General features: G+C 45.4%; 1 protein-coding gene across 1 annotated transcript in view; it reads left to right on the top strand.

The window, feature by feature from the left end:
• The first annotated feature begins 690 nt into the window (after nucleotides 1–690).
• Nucleotides 691–22,961, top strand: part of Mcc (MCC regulator of WNT signaling pathway) — a 225,015-nt gene continuing 202,744 nt past the window's right edge. The window contains exon 1 of the mRNA XM_051163948.1: nucleotides 691–1,158. Within this exon, the coding sequence (XP_051019905.1) occupies nucleotides 1,102–1,158 (57 nt within the window). The 5' untranslated portion in view covers nucleotides 691–1,101. The remainder of the gene's footprint in view (nucleotides 1,159–22,961) is intronic.

The following is a 22,961-nucleotide window of genomic DNA, read 5'->3' as shown; positions in this document are numbered from 1 at the left end:
TATTTATGTATTTATTTGTTTGTTTGTTTGTTTGTTTGTTTTTATGACTGGTTTTAGCGAGGTTGAAGAGAACACGAATGCACTGGTATCTTAAATCTTTTAAGGGTTGGGCATGTTTCATCTTGGTTATGGACGTGTAGAAAATGCACTCTCCCCTAGCCACATAAAGTAGGAGCCTGACTTAGACTAATCAGGGAAAATGACCGCCCCACACACTTGTAAAATCTTAATGTACCGTGAGAACCGTTCAGAGCAGGCCGAAGTGCACCCATACACCCGGTCAGGTTTGCCTTGACGTTATTGAATCATGGAAAGCGACTCTTAAGAAGGAAGGATTTTTTTTTTTTTTTTCAATTTCCTGCACGATTACTCAGGTGGCTTTTCCTGTTTCTTCTCTCCCTTCTGGACCTGGGTCCTGTAATTACTAAAGCAGAGACCTGGAAGGATGCCTGCTCTCCCGGCACGGTCTCCTCCGCTCCCTCCCCCCACCCTTTTCTCCTTCTGGCCCCGCCTCCGCAGCGCAGCCCTTAGCCAGCAGCTAGACAGCTGTGTTCAATCAGAAACCACTTACAACTCCAGACGATCCAAAGGGGGAAACTTCAGCGTGGAGTGCTGCTCGGCTCTGCCTCTCTCCAGATCTTTCCTCCCGGGAACTGGAGGCACGGATCGTCCGCGCACCGCTGCCCAGGCTTCTCCCGGAGGGTGCCGGAGCTCTGCTGGGCGCCGGCGCGAACCGCCCGCCTGCGGGGTAATGGGTATCTGCGTGGTACCGTAGGAGGGGCGAGGCGGCTCGGAGGGTGGCATCGCCCGGACTCCGCGGTGAGCGCGCGGGCGGGTCCCGGCGCCGGCTCGGTGGCCGCTGCAGCTCCTGCGAGAGCAATCCACTACCCAGCCTCCAGAAGCTATGGCTCGGTGGTGAGATTCCAGCGGGACTTTCCGTGCCGGAGCTTCTGCATCCTTTCTGGCCTCGCCGCTGTCCTGGGTGAAAATGGCTGTCTAGACTGAAATGTGCCGGCGGGGAGCAAGCCCAGGCTATCCAGCCTAAGCCAGGCTCTTACGCTCCGAGGTCTGGGGACGAGCACTACTCTGAAAAGTGCAGGCATGAATTCCGGAGTTGCGGTGAAATATGGAACCGACTCCTCAGCCGAGCTGAGCGAGGTAAGGCACAGCCTAGGTCCGGAGCTCGCTACAGTTTCGGTGCCTTGGGCTTCCCGCAGCAACTCCAGTCTTTCCCCCACCCCACCCCTCGTGATCCCAGTCTGGAAGCGGCGCAAATGGAGATTGATAGATTTTCTAGTTCTTGTTTTAACTTGTGCTACTCAGGATCTGACCTGAACTGGCTTGATATTTCGCTCTAAACTGAGTGACTTAGAAAAGAAACAGCTCTATCCCGGGGGTCACCTAGGCGTTTATTCCCAGGAGTCTGGACCCCAGTCCCGTACTCCCGCCTTCACTATTCCTTGTGGCAGTCTGAACGCTGAGCTTAAAGCCTCACTAACTAGTTTGGTGGGGCTGGGCGGCGGCGGTGCTGGAGACAGGGAAAGGACCGATTACTAAACCTCTCACTTGGCTCCCACGTGGGCTGCGTTTGCTAGGGTTCAAGCAAGGTGGTCCCTTCCTGGGTAGAGACTAAGGACAAGCTTGAGGGAGGGGTATGGGGAGGAAGCACATCAAAGCGGCTTAGAACTTTATTTCCTGCCAAGATCTGGACTCCTGTGTCTTTGAGGCCACATTTGCAATTCCTGGGCTTACTCTGAGGTGTTGGAGACCCTCTTTGAAGTGAAAGCTGCATCAAACAAAATGCAACTATGTGAGCTGTAAGGTGCTCAAAGCCAGGTTTTGGAGGAAATAGTTTTAGGGATCTCTCTGCCCCTCACCCCCCCCCCACCGTGTAATATATGGAATGTGCTGGGAAACCTATAAAAATAGATATTCCGGAAAATATGGGGTTTGTGTGATTCCTTCGGGCCCTTTGGGGTTCCTGTTTGCCTGGCCTGGGTATGGTGGCCCAAGTCTCAAAGGTCACCTGTGCTACTTAAGAGAGGAAGGGGGCCAGAGGAAAGAAACCAAAATGAGCTTGGAAGCAGGCATCAGAGAGTAAAGGGGAAAAATGAAGGGATGCCACTCCTGAGAGGGACGGTGGGTGAGGAAAATCCAAGCATGTGTGCAGTATGCCCTCGCGTTCTGTGGCAGCAACCACAAGTGAAGGAATAAATAACCCTGCTTGGTGGCCCTTGCCATGCCCCTGGGCTCCTCCTGCGGTGGTATGGAGTAGCATTTTGAGATGTTAGCTGTGTGAAGCAGAGACTTGTCCTAACTCCCACATTTATGCCCCTGTGATGTGAAAGGCTAGAGAACTGTTGGGTTGAGGATGTAATTTTTCAAACAGAAGTGAGAGGAGGCATGAGGTGACGGTTTGCCAAATTTATATTTAGGACAAATACTTCACGACTAACCCATCCAAGAGGCATTGGGCTGGTACTCTGGGACCACTTAATAATTGAAAAACCACTAATGGTTATCTCCTGGAGAGAGTTTTTGACAGCCCCTTTTGTTCAGCTTCTCTAATGTATCAGCATTACACTGTCACCTGGAGGTGCTTTGCTGAGCGGGCTAAGGAGAGTGTGACGCAGCACTGAGATGTGGTTTTACTTGCATGGCAGAAGTTATTGCCAGTGAGCTCGCATAGCAAGAGCTCAGAGAGTTTGGGACACTGGGGCTGGGAGAGAGCTGCCAATTCTTGGCCTTGCTGTGTTAATTAATCCTTGTTAAACTTGTGGCCAAATGAGGGTGCTCTGTGGTCTTCTTGCATTGGCTGGCAAAATCACATCTGAGATGGTGTGACATGTGCTTGTCTCTGAGAGAACCGTCAGCTTCTCTGCCAGCAGGACTCTCCTCAGCAGAGTCTCTGCTCTAGTCCTCGGGATGTGTCCATTCTGTTTTCACCTTCATTAGAACCAATTCTGGACCCCGTGATTTAGTTGCTCTGTCCCCTTCCTGTCCCTGTCCTCTGCCTCCTACTGTCTGGGTTTTCCGGGTGGTTAGATAGTTGCAATAGGTAACAGAGAAGATGGAAATCTTCACTTTTATACTTATCTAGAGACTTGGCAGTGCAAGAAGAGGTGTGTAGTTCATTCCTATGAGTCCTGGATGAAAGTTCAGTTTATCTGGATAAAGGCTGTGACAATCATCCTTTTTACAACATCCATAGATCTAAATACATGTGTTTGTGTCTGTTTCTCACACTGAGTCTTTAGGATAGAGTCTCTTCTCTTTCCTGTTTTTTGTTTGTTTGTTTGTTTGTTTGTTTAACACTGGTTTTTCTTTGATGCATTGCCAAGCAACCCTTTCCCCTTTGGTAGCTGACTCCTCCTCCTCATCCAGAAGCATGGCTAATAAAGCACTCAGGGTCCTTTTTAGAATTCCTTATTACACAGAAGCCTGGAAGCAGTCTGGAGGTCACTGGAGGGGTCAAATGCTGGGTCAGAGCCCTGTTGTTCACTAGGCAATTCTGGAACAGGAAGGTCTCTGAAAGGACCCACCCATTGTCGCAGGGCCATCAACAAGAGGCCTCCTTACTGGTGTTCACTTGTGAGCTTTACCCTTGTACGGGAGGCACCCTTTGACAATAATGTTGACACAGAACAAGAGGGAGTGACTTTACTTTCTGGATGAAACCTGCTAACGCCCTAGTGGGAGCAGGTAGGCTTTTCTTTGATGATCAGTGGAGGTGTTGGTCCCTGTGTGTGGCCTTGGAGCCAGTTGTGGGAATATGGCTCCCAGGACCATGCAGTTGGGAGTCCTGGGCCTGAAAGGTTACTTTTGGTTGTTTTGCAGGTGTAAGGACTAAGGCGGAAACAGGAAAATCCTCAACATGTTCCTTTCATTGGTTTAATTGATTGTTTTGTAATCCTTTAGTTTGAATCATAGCATTTCAAGATCCTGGGAGTTACTTACAGGAGAGTAAATTGCTTCTATGAACAAGTATATTTTTCTTTCTACTCCAAAATGTTCAAATCAAGACTGAACTGACAAAAGCAGTAGGAAGAATAAATGCAGAGAAATTTGAGACGCATGAATTGCCCATTTGTTTCCATAGCTGTTTCCTGTCAAACACTGTAGAATGTTTTTATTTTCTTTAAATTGAGGTTAAGGAAGGATTTCAGCATCAACCAAATTAAGAATTAACAGTCAGGAAACAAAGTGATCACACTTCAGTAGCATTAAGTTAAATCCTGCCAATGCTCATCAAGGAAAAGCTTTGGTATCTTCCTCATTGGCCTGATTTTAGGGCAGCTGTTAGCTAAGTCTCTGAAATTTTTGTGTGGCTGGTAAGGAGGTGAACCCTGTTTCACAATCAATCATTCTGCTTGGCTCCTGGACCAAGTCAGACGTCAGAAGGAAAATGTCTAGAGATGCAGCGGAGTCGAGACACAACTCAAGATCACTCATCCTTGAGGAAGAGCTGTCTGCTTGGTCTGCTTGTCTAGTGGACAGCTACCTATTTATGTGGAAACGTCAAATTGTGTTTTTGAAGTTTTCCATTTCCTAGTAATCCTTATAGCCTCTGGAGATGAAATGTTGCTTTCTTAAAGAATTTTCCAAAGCAAGCAATTTCTTTCCTTGTAACTTTAAACATCACTCAAACAGCCAATGGGCAGAAATTTTCGGTCGTCACCACGCAAAGACTGCTAGCTGCTGAGAGAGATAGACTTTCCTCCTGTTTCTTCGACCCTGATCAGTTCTGGCCACTCCAGCAGAGCAGAGCAGAGACAATACTCCCAGCCCTGCTTCCTCTACTTGCTGCGCAACATCTGAACGCTTGTTGCTTTATTGACGCTAATTAAGAAACAGACTTAGCAGGAAGTCGTTCCTTGCATAGATTAGTTGGTATGACCGTGTGCACACAGCCATCTCATGGATATACTCATTCTTCACCACAGATTAATGACATCAGTATTGCGAGCAGCTTGCAAGATCACCCAGTTCCCAATGCTCTGTATTTTGTATCTCATTGTCTTCATAGGATCACATGGCACTGTAATAAATTGCTCAGTACTGATCTTAGACCATGAACAACAGAACAGCAGTGCCAAGACGCAATGCAGAGTTCTGGCACGTAGGTGGTTATCCTACAGATGCTTGGATTTATGGATACCTACTGCTTTCCTCTCTGAAACTGAGCTTAGTTTGGTGGTACTGGACTTATGTACAGATTTATAATTGCAGGCACAAGAATCAATAAAATAAAACACATCTTTTTAAAAATAGCAGTCTTACTCGTGGTTTTGCTGTTTGGCAGCGCTCTGTGAGGATTACTTGTAGCTGTGACCAGAGTAAGGGGCTTAAACACATGGTTGACAGGCTGCTCTTGCCTCAGCTGTCAAAAAGCAGCTCACGTCTCTTCCGTAGAGCTCTCATTATTTGCTGCTTGTGTTTTCCTCTTGTCATGGCAGAACTGGATATAAGTTGCTAGGTTTCTATCTTGGGAGGCGGAGGGTGGGAGTGATATGATATAAGCACTTGTGTAGCCCAGGTTGGCCCTGATCTTCCAATGTAGCCTCTGGACCTCACACACCGGAATTGCAGGCATGTGCTACCATACCTAGTTTGTGTCGTGCCGAGGAGCAAAGGCAGTGCATTTGAACTGCATCCCCAGCCCCATTGCCAGATGTCAGAAATGGAGCACTGACATGGGCACAGGGCTGCTTTTGTTGTTTGGAACAGCTGTGTGGCCAGCAGAGCGCCGAAGAGGTGAAGAAATGGATTCCACATCCAGAGTGAAGTGACAGAGAACATATTTAATCCACCCCCGAGGCCACAAACTGACAGAGCCTGTCTGGACCCAAGTCCCGTAATCCTGATGTCTGGTAGCATTTGCAATAGTTTTCTGCTTTAGTTTTTTTTTTTTTTTTTTTTTTTTTCTTCCTTGCAGTAACTAGAGTTTTCTAAGCACTGTCCAGACAACTAACATGCTGAACTGGAAAAAAAAAAAAAAGTCCAGTAAGAGACACTGTCATAGTAATGATACAGAAACGGAAAATGAGGCATAAAAAAGAGAGCGAGCAAGAGAGAGAAAGATCAGGCTGGTGAGATGGCTCAGTGGACAAAAGTATTCTCCACTATAGGAGACTAACATCCTGAAAGTTGGAAGTTGTCCTCTCCCTTCTACTCTTGGATACATACGTGATCGCACACAATCTTAAAAAGTGAGAAGCCTTTGCAAGGCTGAGAGCATCCCAGCAAATGAAAGCCTTGACCTGTGCCTAGGCCGGCTTTCTCTACAGTGGCACCATTCTACACTGCGCCCTTTCACTGGTTTCTTTTCCAGCACTCAGCTTTTGACCACGTGTCCTTAGAAGGTGCATTTTATTTAATAAACCTGTTTGACTTGATTTGTATTATAATCCGTGGAGCAATGCTCAGATATGTGTTTTTGATAACAGTGAAATGGATATGATTAGAATAAAGGGTTGTGGCTGCTGCCGTCAGCCTGCGAGGGGCTGAAGAATTCCAGGCATTGAGTTTCCAGAGCTTGAAAGCAGATGCCTTGATAAGACTGAATGATCCTTATTTAGCCGAGGAGCTAGACCTGCATCGCTTGGCTCGCTGGCTGTGCACACAGGCACCCGAGGCCTGCTGCTTTGCTATTTGAGGTACTGTTAGCAGAATCAGTATTCTTCCCAGCCCAGAGGCAGAACTCAGGTCACATCACTGTGGAGCAGAGGGTGCCGAGACTGGTGAGGTTGGCAGCTAAGGCTTTTGTGTGGGCAAGTGTGTCCAGTTCATCACAGTGGGGCTATGAATCAGACCCAGTGCATGGTATCTATGGCTGGGACCGGTAGATGTCAAAGTGACAGGGAAAAAAAGGAGGAAGTGTAATACAAGAAAGAACAGGTTGGCTGGTCCCAGATTAGGCTGGTGATGGGTGAGGTGGCAGGGAGGCAGGGAGAGAGGGAGAGGGAGAGGGAGAGAGAGAATACAAGAGCTCTAGGCTCAGTGTGGGCTTGAAGCTTTTAACTTTTTCATGAGGCGGTTTTAATCCTAAGGAAGTGCCTGTTGGTACAAGACTTGAGATGCCAGCTGTCTGAGTGGGTAGACTCACCTGGAGTAAGAGAGCATCATGGTGTGATGCTTAGGAAATAAAGCCCTTGGTGCATAATGGTGATTTCCCCAGTGCAACTCACAAGGAAGGCTTCCTCCTGGGTGAGGAGGCAATTGACAAGCCTAACTGCATTGACAGCAAAATTAATCTGCTGATGAACACACCCTAGAAAGGCAGGCTTATGTGTTATATATTACTTCCATTCTGGGAGAGGAGTTTATGTTGGCAAGATTATAGAACTGGACAAAACTAAAACTATGTAAATGGATAAATAAGTACCTAAAACTCCAAACTTGTGGCTGGTGGGTTATTTTCATGAGGGAATGGCAGGACACCTCGTGTGTGGCTATTTTCTTGAATGGCCCCTTATTGAACCAGACCCCCAGCCCTGCACTCTCTCCTTCTCTAAAGAAAACTTACTCGGATTGCACAAACCGGTTACATTAGCAGAGCAAGTATTGCCCAGACCACAGAGCGTCTCTGTCTTTCATATGAATGTCCTTTTTCTCTTGCTGACTAGAAACAGCTAAAGTTATTACCTGGGAGAAAGAGGACGTTTTTTTTTTCCTTTTTTTTTTTTTTTTTTTTTTTTTTGGAAGGCTTGCATTATCATAATGAGTGACTAAGGTTTTATCTGTGCAGTCCTTCAAGATAGTGCTTAAGTCAGCAACAACGTTAAGCTTAGAGAAAGAAAGCCCCTTAGGAAAAAAAATTCCAAAATTAGCAGCTATTGATTCATAAAGCATGCTGTAGGTTTGGTGCATTGGCTTTGCAGTAAAAGCCTGGTTGGCTGGGAAGCTTGTGTGGGGCAAAGGCACCCCGTGCTTTCCTTGGCAGGCTTTTGTGAGGCAGGCCCCTAGTCATGAGATTTTATGAGTGTTTAGAATGCACGGTGAGACAGATGGGCTAGAGCCCAAAAGTTCTAGTGTCTGATTAGTGGTAAATGGGACCTTCCACTTTCTCGAAGCCTCACAGTCAGTTGACCTCAGCTGGACTTTATGAAATGAACTAAAGGAGTTATCAAGGTAAAGGGTGCCAACATGGAAGGAGAGTGCCCAGCAGTTAGGAAAGCAACCTCATCTCTGGTTGGCTGACGGAGGAGAGTGGGAGTAATTGCTTTTCTTGCTTCCTCTGAGTTTTATGAACCTGTTTGCAGAATGCTCGGCTTTCTTGAATTCTTTGTTCTCCTCTGTAACCCTCTGTGGCCTCTCCAATCTAGTTAGTTCTTTCTTGGCTCATTTGTGTTCTGAACACTTACTATAACCTATGTGAGCGTCTGCCTCCTTAGGGACCCCATGAGATCTTTCCCAGCCCATCCTAAGCAAAACTGATCACTTGAATTTTATCCTCTATTCAGTGTGTGAGGGAGACGGATGGCGACAGACTTCAAAGCTCCCTTTTTGGATTGAATGCCAGTCCTGTAGTGTGGCGGGTGACGTGGACAGACTGCTTTTCTAATTTGGTTAAAATATACATTTGATGACATTTTGTTTGGCCGTTATGTCTGAGGCTTACTATCTCTTCCCCACTCATGTACTCAATAAATATTGTATGCTAGATGCTATCTTAGGTCTGTAGATACGGCAAACGCAAACTGATGGAGTCTCTGGTATAATGGACTTGGAGCCACACAATGTGCATGGCTGGTGCATGCCCATTACTAGGTTTTCTGAAGAAAAAATGTAGGAGGGAGGACCTCTTCCCTGAAGTCAGTGACTGAGATCTGAAAGGAGTAAGAAACCGAGAGACAGAAAATAGGGACAGTTCCTTCAGACCAGGGGTTGGGGGAGGGCAGCGGCTTCATGGTGAGTTTAAGGGGCATCAAGGTGATGGCACATGGGACAAAGGAACATGGGAGGAGATGAGACCACACATGATACATGGAGAAGAGGATTATGGGAAGACCACAAATAGCACAGGGACACCACAAAATCAGTTCCGTTGTGTCTCCTAGAGCTTCTTAAACGCTGGGAAAGAGATTTTTGAACATTGGCTTGAATGTATTTTTTATTGTTCTCACACACACACACATACACACACATACACACACACACACACACACACACACACTTCCCTGTGTGTATTTTGTTGGTGGTATGGACATGATGAATGAGATGTGGCAAAAAGCAAGTACTGACAAAAGTCCTAATGCTGAAACTAGAACCTGTTGGGGAGGGGAGTTGTATCCAGAGGGCAACACAAGGCAGACAGTGGTCCAGTGTCCAGTGCGTCTCCTCCTTCTAAGCTTTTAAAGTGTACTATTTTCCATAACCAGAGACAATTGTGTCATAAAAAATAATTAGGTTTTGGATATCACCGAAATATTTGAATTCATTTTTCCCTTAGAAGGAATGTTTTAAAGTACCAAGTGGCATGGCCACTGGCCAAGAGTAATTTGAAAATTGCCATACACTGATTGATGGTTCAGTGTTGATAGAAGTGAGGTAGATTCTGAATTAGGAAAACTGGACTCTTCATTTCCTTCAGTGACGTAGAATCACTGCCCCCCTACTCGCCCCCCCCGCCCCCATCACCAGCCTCAATACTACTTGAGTGGTTTATACCAGATAAGCTCCAGGGAGGCCTGGATGCTGGCACCTTTTTATTTGTGAAAAGCCGTTTGGCAATGAGCTTGTGGCCAGGAATTGTGTGGTAAGCATGCAGTCAGACAAGGGGGTGCGTCTGTTTCCTCGTAGGTGCTGATCTTTGGTACATTGTCTTCTCCAAACCTTTTGCATGCTCGATGAGGAAAACTGAGGCCCGAAGCTCGCTGAAGGAAGAGCCAGAAGTGTAGGAACTTCTTGTTTGTTTGTTGAATACACAGGTTTTCATCTTTTTTCTCTGCCTCACTTTTAACTGTATCATGGGGTGTCCTCACTAAAGTGCACCTTTTATAATCTTTATTTTAAGGAGGGAAATTCTAATTCTTCAATGAGTCTTGCCTACTTACAACACTTCCATAGCTCATACTATTAAAATAATTAGGATCTATTTTTAGCTCTCACTTTGGTTTGGGTTGTGTTGGAATCTGCTCTCAGTAGCTTTTCCTGACACTGATTGTTAGGTCTTACCATCAGCTTGAGGAATTCAGAACCGTTATGTTCTCTTTGGACTGACTGTTCACTGGCTTGTCAGCTGCCTTCAAGCTTCTTCTGTGTGTGTGTGTGTGTGTGTGTGTGTGTGTGTGTGTGTGTGTGTGTGTGAGAGAGAGAGAGAGAGAGAGAGAGAGAGAGAGAGAGAGAGAGAGAATGAGTTAGAGTTGGTAGTGGTTGTGATGATGGTGATGATAATGATATTCTTTATGTACCCAGGGTGTCAGCTGCGTTTGTTCCCTGTCTGATTCAGTCTGCAATGGTCTTTGTACAATGCTCCCTCTTTGGTAATCCCCGACACTGTGAGAGTGAATCTAAAATGAAGCCTACAGAGAAATTACTTCTCCACACACAGTAAGCAACGTTGTGTACCTATGCCCAAAGGACTCCAAGGTCCTCGGAAGTAAGTGAGTTTTGATGCATCTGAGGGCAACAATACCTTCCACAGACGGACACACTCAGCAGTCCTGTTTGGAAAAAGCAATCTTGAGCCACTGTTAGGCACACACAGAGTTAAGACTTCCAACCAGGATGCCTGATGAGTTGTGCTTTCCCACCTCACACTGTTGCTTTTTCACAGTTGCTGGAGATGACTTCTAGGAGAGAGATTTAGCAAGAGGGGCCTGTGGAGAGTAGCCAGGAAGTCGGGGGCTGGTCTGTTAGATTAGATAAAGGTTATTTTTAATTTCTTGGTGCTCAGAATCTAATCCTGGTTAAACCAAAATCAAATTTATTTCCACGCTTGGCAGGGAGCATTCTGATCAAGTGTTTGGCTGAGGACATGGCAGAAAGGAGGGTTCAGGATGTCTGTGCCATTGCATACTGTTAAACAGGGCCCCAAGTGTGGAGAAAAAGGAGCTTGAGTTGGAACCAGGGCAGGAAGATTTATTCCCAACGTGGAGTGGGTCTATTTTAAAAATCAATTTTGGGATTCAGTCATTATCTCTTTTTGTGTGCCTTAAGTTCTCCCCCCTCCCACCCCCTCCATCTCTCTCCCTTTCTCTATCTCCTTCCCTTCCTCCCCCTCTCTATCTCATGTCCCTCCCTCCTCCTCCTTCTGTTTCACTCTCCCTCTCACTCTGGCAATCTCCTTCTATTCCCCTGAATGGGCGGGTGGGGGTGGGGGGGCTGCAGACAGCTTCTCATTTGGGGCCCCTGAGCTGCTAAGAAAATGCCTTCCAGACTTGTGTGTAATAACTGTGGAGGAAAATGTCTAATGCTGATTTAAAAAAAAAAAAAAAAAAAAAAAAAAAAAAAAAAGACCTTCAAACCCTCTAAATCCCCAAGTGTCAAAAGTTGGATGTTTTTCTTATTTGGCATTAAAATGTCCTTAGCCAGCAATGATGACATATTGGGGTCAGCACAGCATGTTCAGTGGCTAGGAGAGGTCTCTGATTTTTGGCCACTCTTACTGACATCTCCAGTGGGTCATGTTCTGCAGTTTATCGCTCTAAAATCATGTGTTTCTAAGGCTGTGGCCCTTGAAATCATAGTCTGGCCACCTCCCAGCTAGGTGACCTGTGAAAGGTTACCTTCCTGTGCTGAGCGTTCCCTGTTATAAAGTAGTGATAATAAGTGTGCACAGCCCCTCCCCACCATGAAGACTGGCAATATAGCTCACAGTTTATCCCTGTTCAGTAGGTGGTCAGTGGCAGCTCTTTCGGCTGTGGCGGTAATGATGATGACACCGCAGTGCTTACTTCCACAGTAAGTGCCAAGCAGAGAAGAGCTTTTCCAAACAGAGGCGTCAGGAGCTGTAACTGTGAGCGCTGGTGGAATTTAAAAGAAGTGTGGACTAACGTGTCATGAGAACAACGTCCAGGGATGTGAAGAGTCTCTGCATGTGCTCATGCTCTTTCTCATTGGCATTCATGCCAGAAGCGCAGGGCCTGGGCGAACACTGGTCCAGGTAGAGGCCAGTCTTACGTGGGCTTTAATCTTTTTAAAGACTGGTGATGGATTTGACTTGTCTTTGGAAATAAAGGATATTCTTGTTAAAGAATGTTAATGAACTACTGAGTCCCAAGATTAATTGCTTTAAATGCTTTTTACTTTGTGGATGTGTGTAGGGTGTATGTATGTGTGTATATGTATTGTGTGTGTGCTTTCATGTGCACATTTGCATGTACAGACCAGAGGTTGACATCTGGTGCCTTTTCTCTCACTTTCCTCCATGCTTTTGAGACAAGGTCTCTCTTTGAACTTAGAGACGATGGAAGGCTGGACTGGCTAGGCAGGAAGCCCAAGGGCTCCTCCTGTCTATGCTTCCTCAGTGCCGAGGTCACACATGTGCCCTGGGCCCAACTTTTCACACGGGTGCTGGAATATAGAGTCAGGGATCCAGGCTTGTGCTTACATGGCCAGCACTTTACTGGCTGAGCCATCTCCCCAGTTCCCAAATGTTTATTTTGAATTTGCTCTAATGCTGTCCCATCTGTAGTGTTGCCAGTTGCTTCCGTGTGCAGAAACTGAGCCAAGGAGGCACAAGGAGGGTGAAGGAAAGCGCGATAGGCCACTGTTGGCTGCTTGCACGGGCCACTGGCCGCAGTTGGTGAATTCCCCTGCAAGCTGCAGGATATAGCAGTGTTGGTGGGATAGGGGCTTTGCTTGGGAGTGACAAGGGCTGCAGGAAGAGGACTATCTGGAGGTCAGAAAGGAACCTGGTTAAGGGATTAGAGGGCGATTCGGGAGTGCCCCACAGCAACTGAGATCTCAGTTTCTGTGTATAGTGTAGAAGTGCTGGACAGACAGCCGGTATTTTGAAGCTGGTAAGGGGCTTACCCTGTGTGCTCAGGGGAGGGATCTAGAGCAAGATGACGAGGACTCTGACCGAGGTTCCTAGCTCTAAGCCTTGGCTAGGAGGGTCTGTAACCTGGTTTTTCCGTAGTAGACTTTTTGACACCCTGTTCATCTCTGCAGACTCTCTTCTGTCAAATGTTTACATTTCTGTGGCACAAATTACTTACCTCCTAGTGCTCTCTAACATGATCTGCTTGCCTGTTTACCCCCCCCCCCCCGGAATATCTCTCAAGAGCTTCTAGTTGGGGATGATTAATGACTGGGGAAAAAAAAATGCTTTCTCCTCGGAGCGGTTTTGCAGTCCAAGTGACCAGATATGTACTAGTCAAGGATAAGAGGTGAAAAGGGAGATTAGGCTGATGGACAGGAATGGCTCACACAGGGCAGCTCCTTCCATACTCATCAGTGATGTGCAGCCAGGGCTGTCTTCCAGGCTCCCTGTCTCCCAGGCTCCCTGTCTTCCAGGCTCCCTGTCTTCCAGGCTCCCTGTCTTCCAGGCTCCCTGTCCCCAAGAGAAGATCTTTCCTGCCCCTTGCACATCCTCCATGCACTGGAATCAGAGAGCGGTGCTGCCAGCTGAATCCCACAAGGACTGAATGTGGCTCTAGGTGTCCTTTCAGGAAGAGAAGAGCAGGGTCTAATCCTGGGCTACCAGAGCATCCTCAGGAGCTGGAAATGTTGCATCATGGTAAAGTCAATGAATGGGAAGGATGGAAGTGTGGACAGCCCCTGATGCTTAAGATATTTTCACTCACCCGGACTTGGTGGCGCACACCTTTAATGCCAGCACTTGGGAGGCAGAGGCAGGTGGATCTCTGTGAGTTCGAGGCCAGCCTGGTCTACAAAGTGAGTCCAGGACAGCCAAGGCTACAGAGAAACCCTATCTCAAAAAACAAAAACAAAAACAAACAAACAAACAATGATCTTTCCACTCATAATGGTACAGAAATGGGCCAGTGAACACCTCACTCCATATTCTGTTCTCCTTAGCTGCCAAAATGCGGTCCATTCTTCTCATTTGATGCTAGGCAACAGCAAGCCATCACTTCCAGTCAGCCACGAGATTGTGAGGGGGACAAACCCGTAGTGTAGTCCACAGTGTACTTGGTTGCTAAGCTATGCTGTCCTAAGTTAGGTGGACTGGATGCAGTCTAGCTGACAATATGTTCAACAAAGTCAGTTTATCACAGCGTAGCTCCTTGTAAGTCAAGGTTATCCTCACAGATCCTGTACTGAAATACTTCCGGTGGAGCAGTATGATACAAAATTATTTCTGCTCCATCATTTGAAAAGTTAAATATGGGGTGTGCAGAGGTGCCTCATTGGGATGAGTCCTTGCTTTGCAAGTCCGAGGACCTGAGTTCAAATCCGTAGCTCCCATGTAAAAAGCTGGGCATGGTAGCATATGTCTGTAATCTGAGCGTTGGGGAGGTAGAGACAGGAGGATCTTTGGGGCTTATTAGCCATTGAGTCTAGCCAAATCTATGAGCTGCAACTGGAGAACACCTGACATTGACTTCACATGCACCTGAACACACATGTATGCACACACACAACTGAATCTATTCTTTTAGAAACATGTTGCCTTCCATACAAAAATAAACAAACAAAAATAAAACAAAACAAAAAAAACCCTTCAGGTTGTTTGATGGTCCACAACAATTCTGATATCCTAAGCGGTAATTAATGTTACTCAATATACATACTTCCATTGATATTCTTGTTAGTGCAAAGTAAGATTGTTAGAATTCATGAGAATGGTAACCTAGTGCTTTCGATCTTCTAAAAGCCTTTTGCCAAATTAGAGAAGAACCTGTGGTATTTAAGGTTGGGCCTTGTTTCCAGATGAAGGTCAAGGGAATTATTCTCTGTAACAATATTCTATGTATGATATTGTCTTGTATGAAAAAAAAATATTTCTCCTATAGAGGGAACTCCACACAGCAGCTAAAATTCATTTGCAACTGACAGAAATATGTTAATTGCTTTTCTTGGATGAATGGTTCTTAATCCAGTAGGAAAGATAGAGTTACAATCCACTGGACTAATCGGGTTCTTTTTTTTTTTTTTTTTTTTTAAATGTCAGAGTTCACTGTGCCTTTATGGAGTTCATAAGGTATTCCAATCAAGTTTGGGTGACTGGGCAGAGTCCATCCCAATTATCACACATTCAGATTCCCCAGTAGTAAAAGTAACTCTTTGTCTAAGCAACGACACCATGCTTTGGTGGTGAGGGTGTCTGGGATCTTTTTACTTCTGGGCTGCATGCTGGAATTGCGCAGGCTTTGCACTCACTTTACCACCAGGGCAGTGGCTCTCAACCTTCCTAAAGCTGTGACCAATGAATTCAGTTCCTCGTGTTGTAAGCGGCTCCCCAGCCATATCATTCCTTTCTGGTGCTACTTCAGAACTGTAATTTTGCTTCTGTTAAGAATCATAAATATCTGTGTTTTCTGATGGTCTTAGGTGATCCCTATGAAATGGTTGGGTTGTTCAACGCCTCCCCAAGGGGTCATGACCCACAGGTTGAGAACCTCTGCTCTAGTCTCTTCCAACATTGGATTATAAGCTTCCGGACAGCACAAGTTAGACTGTAGAGTAATGAAAATGAAGGGAGCAATTGTAATGTTTAGGAATATACTGTGTGGAGGTTTTGTGTTGTTACTTCCCTTCTCATCACCTTGGACTTTGAGTTATTTAACCCTGTGGCCATACTGTTGACCTATATTTCTGGTCACAAGTCACCATTAAGTTGTAGCATCCAGCTAACTCGGCTAATGTCTGTACCCTCAAGGTACTGTCTCTGGACCCCATAAAAACTGGTCCTATTAGTTATCCTATCCATAACCAAACCAGGGCCTGTACAGCTTGCAGAGGTTCTCTCATGTTCCCATCTCTCCTATGCACATATTGCGTCAGGCATCACTCTTCCTGGCAGTTAATACACTAGCCTTGCCTGCTGCCTTTTATGTCTTATCAGAGAGGCTAGAAATCACCAGTGATCCTAGCTATTGCTCAGTGCCCTACTGTGAATTTTTATCTTCCTGTTGTCCCATGACCCGAGACCTATTTGCAGGGGACAGTTGGCAGTGATGGAAGGATGGAAGCTCATACTAGGTTCTTGCCCAAGGTTACAGGATTAGCAGGGGGCAGGGTCTCGTTTGAGCTGGAGCCTCATGCTACCTACTGCTTGCACTATATGTATTGCGTTCTCATATCACTCATAGTCCTGGCTTTTAGAGTTGACAGCTGTAAGACCCAGGGGTTTGGAGGCTCAGTAGGTTGAAGTGGGTTGACAGGCATCTAAGATTTGAGATCTCATAGTACAATCCAGTCTGTGGAGAACTGAGTCTGGATTTGGGCATGCTGAGTTAGTTGGAGGGGGCTGGTGGCCATCTAAGGGGGAGGTGTGCAGGATACCGTTGGATATTAGGTAAGACAGAGTCTAGTGTTGGAGAATCTTTGCTGTCCCCCACTCTTCGTTCACAGTGCAGGTGGCTGATGGATGTGGCTGTTCTGTAGTCTATTCCATTCTCTGTTTAAAGACATCCACTGTAAAGAGTGTTTCCTGTATCATGTATTGAAACAGTATGAAGTAAGCCAAGTGGTACATACAATGTGAACTCAGATGCAAGTCTGAGCACCAAAGCCTTCAGTCATGTATAGTAGACGTGCGCTTGTAACTGAGACTCCACCTTCAAGGCAGGGAATGTTTTTTGGTTTTTTGTTTTTTTTTGGAAAGGGGAGGTTATTTATACCCTCCCATAGTCCATATAGGATATTTTTCACTATCAAAGGCCATGCCCTCTCAAAAGGCAGTTCCATTTCTAGGGAACAAATATCATCCGCCCTCTTATGAGGCAGTTTCCAGAGGACAAATATCACACACCCTCATACGAGATAGTTTCACATCCCACACTTGGGATAAAAAACAAAACATGTTTATATCCACTACAACTATCAGGTAACATGCCAGTATGCTCTTTTAATTAATATTACTTTAAAGACTTCATATTGAAGTCCTATGGTATTACCTTCTGTGCTTCTTTACATTTTTGTTTTGTTTTCTTCTAAAAAACTTGATTTTTAAGTTTTAATGGTCAATCTTATTTACCACATATTTAAGTGCCTATTGAATAAGTATATTGCTTTAAAAATCTTTTTATAAATAATGTACCTGTATGACTTTCTGTCCTTTAAATAGCATTTTATTTGTAGAGGATCTACTGAAAGGCTCCTGTGGAGTACCTGAAATGGACAGCATTGGCGTAGATGGTGTTTATTCTTGTAACTGCATACCTAAGACCGAGTATAGCTTATAAGTGAACAACAGTAAATAATATTAAAATCGAGTAGTATATTGTAATAAAAATTACCCATCCCAGCTAAGCATGGTGGCACACAACTTTAATCCCAGCATTTCGGAGACAGAGACAGGTGGATCTCTATGATTTTTGAGTCCAGGAGTGTCTGGAAAAACCAGAAACCAAAAACTACCCATCTTATATATTGTTTACTTCTGGAATTTTCCATTTAATGTTGTAAAAAATTAAATCTTACTTGTTTTGAGTGCATGTGAGGGGGTGCACACATGGAAGGACCTCAGAGGACAACTTGCAGGAATCACCTCTCTCCCAATGGAGGATCCTGGGAATTGAACCAAAGTACTCAGACTTGGCGGCAGACTCCCCACTCACTGAACCATCTTGCTGGGTCCACCAATTAATATTTTTGAACTGTAGTTGGATAGAGGTAACAAACTTCAGGAAGCAAAGCTGTGGAAAGAGGCAAACTGTGTCTTTAAAGGAAGATAAGAGAGGCCTGGGGGAAGGGGAGGAGGTAGGCTGAATCAAGGAAATATGCTTAAAGGTGTATTGGTCAGAGTTAGCCTCTGATCTTTCAGAATTAAAAACAAGGATACCTTTAGGGCCTGAGGTGGTCTTCATAAAGAAATCTAAAGACTATAAAGGTCAGTTTTTTTAAAAAGACTAAACAACAGGCTATATAATAAATTGGAACCATCTGCCGTTCTACCCAGGCCCGCTTGTGCCTGCTGCTGAAGAATGCCATTCAAATGGCGAGGAGTGTTGCAGGTGTGGGGAAGGAGCAAGCAGCTGGGCCAAGGTGCAGAGAGCATCAGGCCAGGCAGCAGCTTCAGAGCCAGCCTGGGCTGTGGGGGCCAGCTCCTGGTTACCCAAGGGGACCAAAATGACCATAGCTGCTGTGGCCTTGACATTCTGGTTTATGGAGTATTGGGTAGGGGCTGGGGAGGGGGGCTTGAGTTTAAACCACAAAGAGAAACTAATTTTCAAATGGTGCTTTGAAAAGGCATTTGCCCTGAATATCTAATAATATGACTTTCTTCTTATTATGCACATGTCTCCAGGTGAACTAATGTTACTCTGTTTATTGCAGATTCTTCTGTGGATCTCTCTCTCTCTGTCTTTGTCTGTCTGTCTGTCTGTCTGTCTGTCTCTCTCTCTCTCTCTCTCTCTCTCTCTCTCTCTGTTTCTCTGTGTGTGTGTGTGTCGGTGTGACTGTGTGTGTGTTTGTGTGATGGGAATCAAACCTAGGGCTTTGCACAAGCTAAGTCTGTTAGAAATGAAGATAGTTTAAAGATAGAGTGTCTCAATCTGATTACCAGCTGCCTGAAACAATGGACTCAAAAAAAAAAAAAAAAAAAAAAAAAAAAAAGGTGGAATTTCCCCTCAGGAATCCTGCTGTGAGGAGGAAAAGGTAACCAGCAAGGCTGGGGACTTGTTTCCCAGAGAGAGACTTCACAGGGTTCTAACAACTTGTCAGGCCACCTTAAAGGGGAGGGACAGAAGCCCAGACAATGGTGGGTCAGTGGTGGGCGGGACCACACCTTGACCAGGACTGCTATTTAAACTTTGATCTCAGCTCAGGACCTCAAAGAGCACAAGGGAGGGAAGAGTGTTCAATGGGTCTCTTTGTTCCTCTTACCAATGTCGTGTGCCCTCGTCCCCCCTCAACCCCCCCCAAGCGTTTTTTACATTTGTCCTTTTTAATGGCTTATTGAGGAAATGTGGCTGGACCTATCTTGGGGCATAGGCTTTGACCCCCAAGTTCTGCACAATACCATTGAGTTCCAACTCCACCCCCTGTGGACCAACCTAAGACCCCCTGGAGCACCCTGAGTCTCTCCAAAGCACAGGGGCAGCTGTGTTTTATGCCAGTGTGTCACTGCTTTAGTGGTGACTTCCTGTAAATAACAAGAAGATTATCACTTAGAAGTCCCAAGATTGAACTGTTTGCTGAGCACGAGTCTACAGTTACAGCGCTGCTTAGTTTTTGTTTAAAGTGGATATTACCGAAATGCTAATCTAAAACATTTAACCCACTGATTTCGCAAGCCATGCTTTGTATTCAATTGAACTAGGGGATTGGAACAACTGTTTTAGAGATAGAATGGAGGGTGGTCTGTTGCAGCTTCCCCATCCCCCCACAGTGTTTTTAGTCCCCCACCCCTGCTCCTGCTCCGTTAGAAGCTCATTAATCCATTAGCCAACTCCGGATGGTCCCTTGGCTGGCAGCTCCAGTGACCAGTGTAGTCTTGGGTTTTTTGTTGCTTTCCGGAAGTGAGGGAAAGGCTGCAAGCTGTGTGAGTAAAGCCATCTGCAAGCTGGCCTTGTTTTCCTCTGTTCCCATTTCTCTGGCATGTTGAATGCCAGGCTGGAAACCCAGGCATGGCACAGGGGCTGTCAGAGCCTGGCTTACTAACTAGAAATGTCATTCAGCACAAAGTTTTCTCACGCAGAAGATATAACATCCATTCAGAAATGAGTATTTAGGAAAGTGGAAAGCGTAGATTGTGGGAACTTGAATAATGAAAGCTTTTACACTTGATAACTCCAGCACAGTGTGGCATGAGGCCCCTCGAAGAGGATGGTAGGAGAAAGCTGACCATTTGAATGCTGGGAAATAATTTGCAGAGCGCTAGTCTGGCTTCAATTTCATTAGCTTTCGAAGTATTTTTAGTCCAAATTAAATTATCTGAGCTCAATACAGATAGATGTTTCCTTACTGGTTTTTCCTCGCTGGAGAACCAAGTTGGCTTGCTAAGAATTGTACCATCAGTAGCAATGTAGAGGGGGCAGAAACAGAGGTTTCCGATGCCTGCAATTATGCTTCACTCTACTCCCTCATATTGGGACCCTCTGAGGTGTCCTGGGAAGTTAGTTCTGTGTGGAGCCTGCCTGAAGTCAATCCCTGTTTTGACCCTTTTTAGTTCAAGAAGGTGCCGCCCTGCTTCACACAGCTAGCTGGTGGTGCACATTGAGCAGCGGCGTATGAGCAGAGGTAACGTCCCATAGACAGACAGCCTTCCTATATACACATATGTCCCAAGAGCAGCCCACAATTGTTGCAGAATTAGGATTATAACGTGGTTGGCAGGCCTGGCAGGCAGGAGAAAAGAGATATGATACCTGAGTGTCTTTTGTGCCAGAGGAGCTTTTTAGGCCATCCCGAGTGATGCCAGCCACTGTTTGCACACTGTTCATTATGAACAAAGGAGAGTCCTGCCTTTTTGTTATCACGGCACAATGTTATTTATATTTTCCTTGGTTAATACGATTTGATAACGAGAATATCCCTTTTTGTTGTCATTCCTTGCAGCTGGTTGTGATTGGCACCACCAAGTGTTGACTTTCACCCACTTTTTTGAAACTTGTCTTGGGTTTCGTGTGTGCACGCTCACTCATGGATGCTTTAATGTGGTGGTGCCTTGTTTCTCTTACTCGGGTTTTGCCTCTCCTACAAGCTTATCACTTTCAGCAGCTGGGGTGGCTGGTACTTTGTATTCTGCTCTGTTATACCTAATATAGCACCAGAAAGCAAAGAAAACCCAACTGAGAACAGTGCTATCATACAGGAGGCATGACACAGGATAAAGCAAAGAGTCTCTTGTTGTTGTTAAATTACCAGTATGGCCTAATGATGTTTATTATCAGGCCTATAATAATAATTATTATTATTATTATTATTGTTGTTGTTGTTATTATGATGATGATGATGATGATGATGATGGCAGTGTAGCCCGCTAGCAATCAATCAAGACACAGACACTTGCTATATTTTAAAATAGCATTAGCTAACCTGGGGCAGGGCAGATATTAATACCCTAAACTACTTCTCATAGTGGGGCAGGTATGGGATACCTGCCCCAAACCCATGCTATCTGTTTCTAATAATTTCTATCAAGCTACCTCCCATCCATGATCCCAAATCCTTGCTAATGTTCTTCATCTGGGCCAAGTCTCCATCCATGCCGGCTTGTGCTTCTCCTCCACCTAACCCATGATGGCGCAACCTTCTTCTCTCCTCTGGTCTCTCTTCTTCCCAATATTCTCTCTGTCTCTCCAAGCCTGGCAACCTTAGCCACGCCTCTCTCATTTGCCCTGCCCGGGTGTGATGGCTTTTTATTAATTAACATCAAAATACATCAGCCCAACCCCCAACAATCTCTGGCCTCCATCTTCATAGAATACCCCCTGAGATCTGTCAGCTGTGGACACCTGCTCTCCATGTGGCTGTTAGAAAGCCCTGAACACGTGGGGCTCTGCCACTCTCTGAAATACTGGAGATGACACTGTATGGTATACTGGGAAGTTGCCTGCTGGAAGGGGAAAGGACACATGATCTTGGTGTTCCCACTGTTTGTCGATACCACACCATGATTCTGTAATTGGTGATAAGTTATTGTCCTACTTTGGAGGAATTTCTCTTCCTCCCACTTCAAATAGTTCTCCAGTGCCCCCTCTGCACAGGATACCAAGGGAAGTAAAGCGGATTTGGAGATTTATTTTCTTTTCTGTTCTGTATCCATTCACTAATGTTTCCACTATAGTGAAACAGGAGCAATAAGCAACAGAAACTTTGTTCCCAGCTTCCTGCCCCACTTCTACAGTTGCTGCGCTTAATGGCCTCAAGAATTGGGTGCCACCTGAGTACTGTGTGTGTGTGTGTGTGTGTGTGTGTGTGTGTGTGTGTGTGTGTGTGAGAGAGAGAGAGAGAGAGAGAGAGAGAGAGAGAGAGAGAGAGAGAGAGAGATTTTGTGTTGCCTATCCACGATAGTGGTTTTATTAGCTTGAAATTGAAAATTCAGACGAAGGAAAACAAAGTAAAAGCAGTCTTGTCAGATGTGATGAAGTAATTCCCCGGAACTGATTCACAGAAGTGTCTTTTGGCCTTCTGAGCTATATCGCTTGATCCTTTTTAAAAGAATCAGTACTGTATCTTGCAGACAGAATCAGCTCATAAATCTCAAAAGGCTAATTATGCTTTGTTACTGCTGTTGCCCCCATCCCGAGGAGCTCCCTCCTGTTTCTAGGTTAGCTGTTGGAAATGGGGGGCATGCCAACGTGGACAAGTATCTCCTGGTAATTTCAAATCACTGAGAAAGGAATAATGATATTTTGCCATTAAAGAAATTGTCTACCACTTGATTATGCTAAAATAAGTGTAAGAGAGTCCAATTTCAAATCAAAGAGGCTAATTATCCTGCTTCTTTATCATATATGTAAATCTGTTGGGGAAAGAGGAAGACTGAAGGGCACATGAACCTGATAGGATGGGAAACCGCTCCCCCCCGCCCCCCGCCCGGTGTGTGTGTGTGTGTGTGTGTGTGTGTGTGTGTGTGTGTGTGTGTTATAAGATTAAAGCAGTAGCCGCATAGCATTTATGTAGATGATGGACACACACAGAACAAATAAGGCCATGTCACTGGGTCTCCTGTGTTAGAGACAATGGCTGCTGTCTTACATCCGGGTGCCTCCTGTGTGTCTTATTGGATAAAGAGCTTGAAGCAGGGATTTAAGTAACTTGTCCAGAGTCAGAGCATAAGCCACAGAGCATCCGAGGACTAACTTTGCATTTCCCTTTTGGTACTAACTTAAGACCAAGACAGCAACAAAAATTAAAAAGGAAATACAAGCAAAGAGAAG

This window comes from Acomys russatus, chromosome 20 (genome assembly GCF_903995435.1).
Source record: "Acomys russatus chromosome 20, mAcoRus1.1, whole genome shotgun sequence".
Classification (NCBI taxonomy): domain Eukaryota; kingdom Metazoa; phylum Chordata; class Mammalia; order Rodentia; family Muridae; genus Acomys; species Acomys russatus.
The sequence above is the reverse complement of the archived record's forward strand: the minus strand, read 5'-3'. Positions and strand labels throughout refer to the sequence as shown.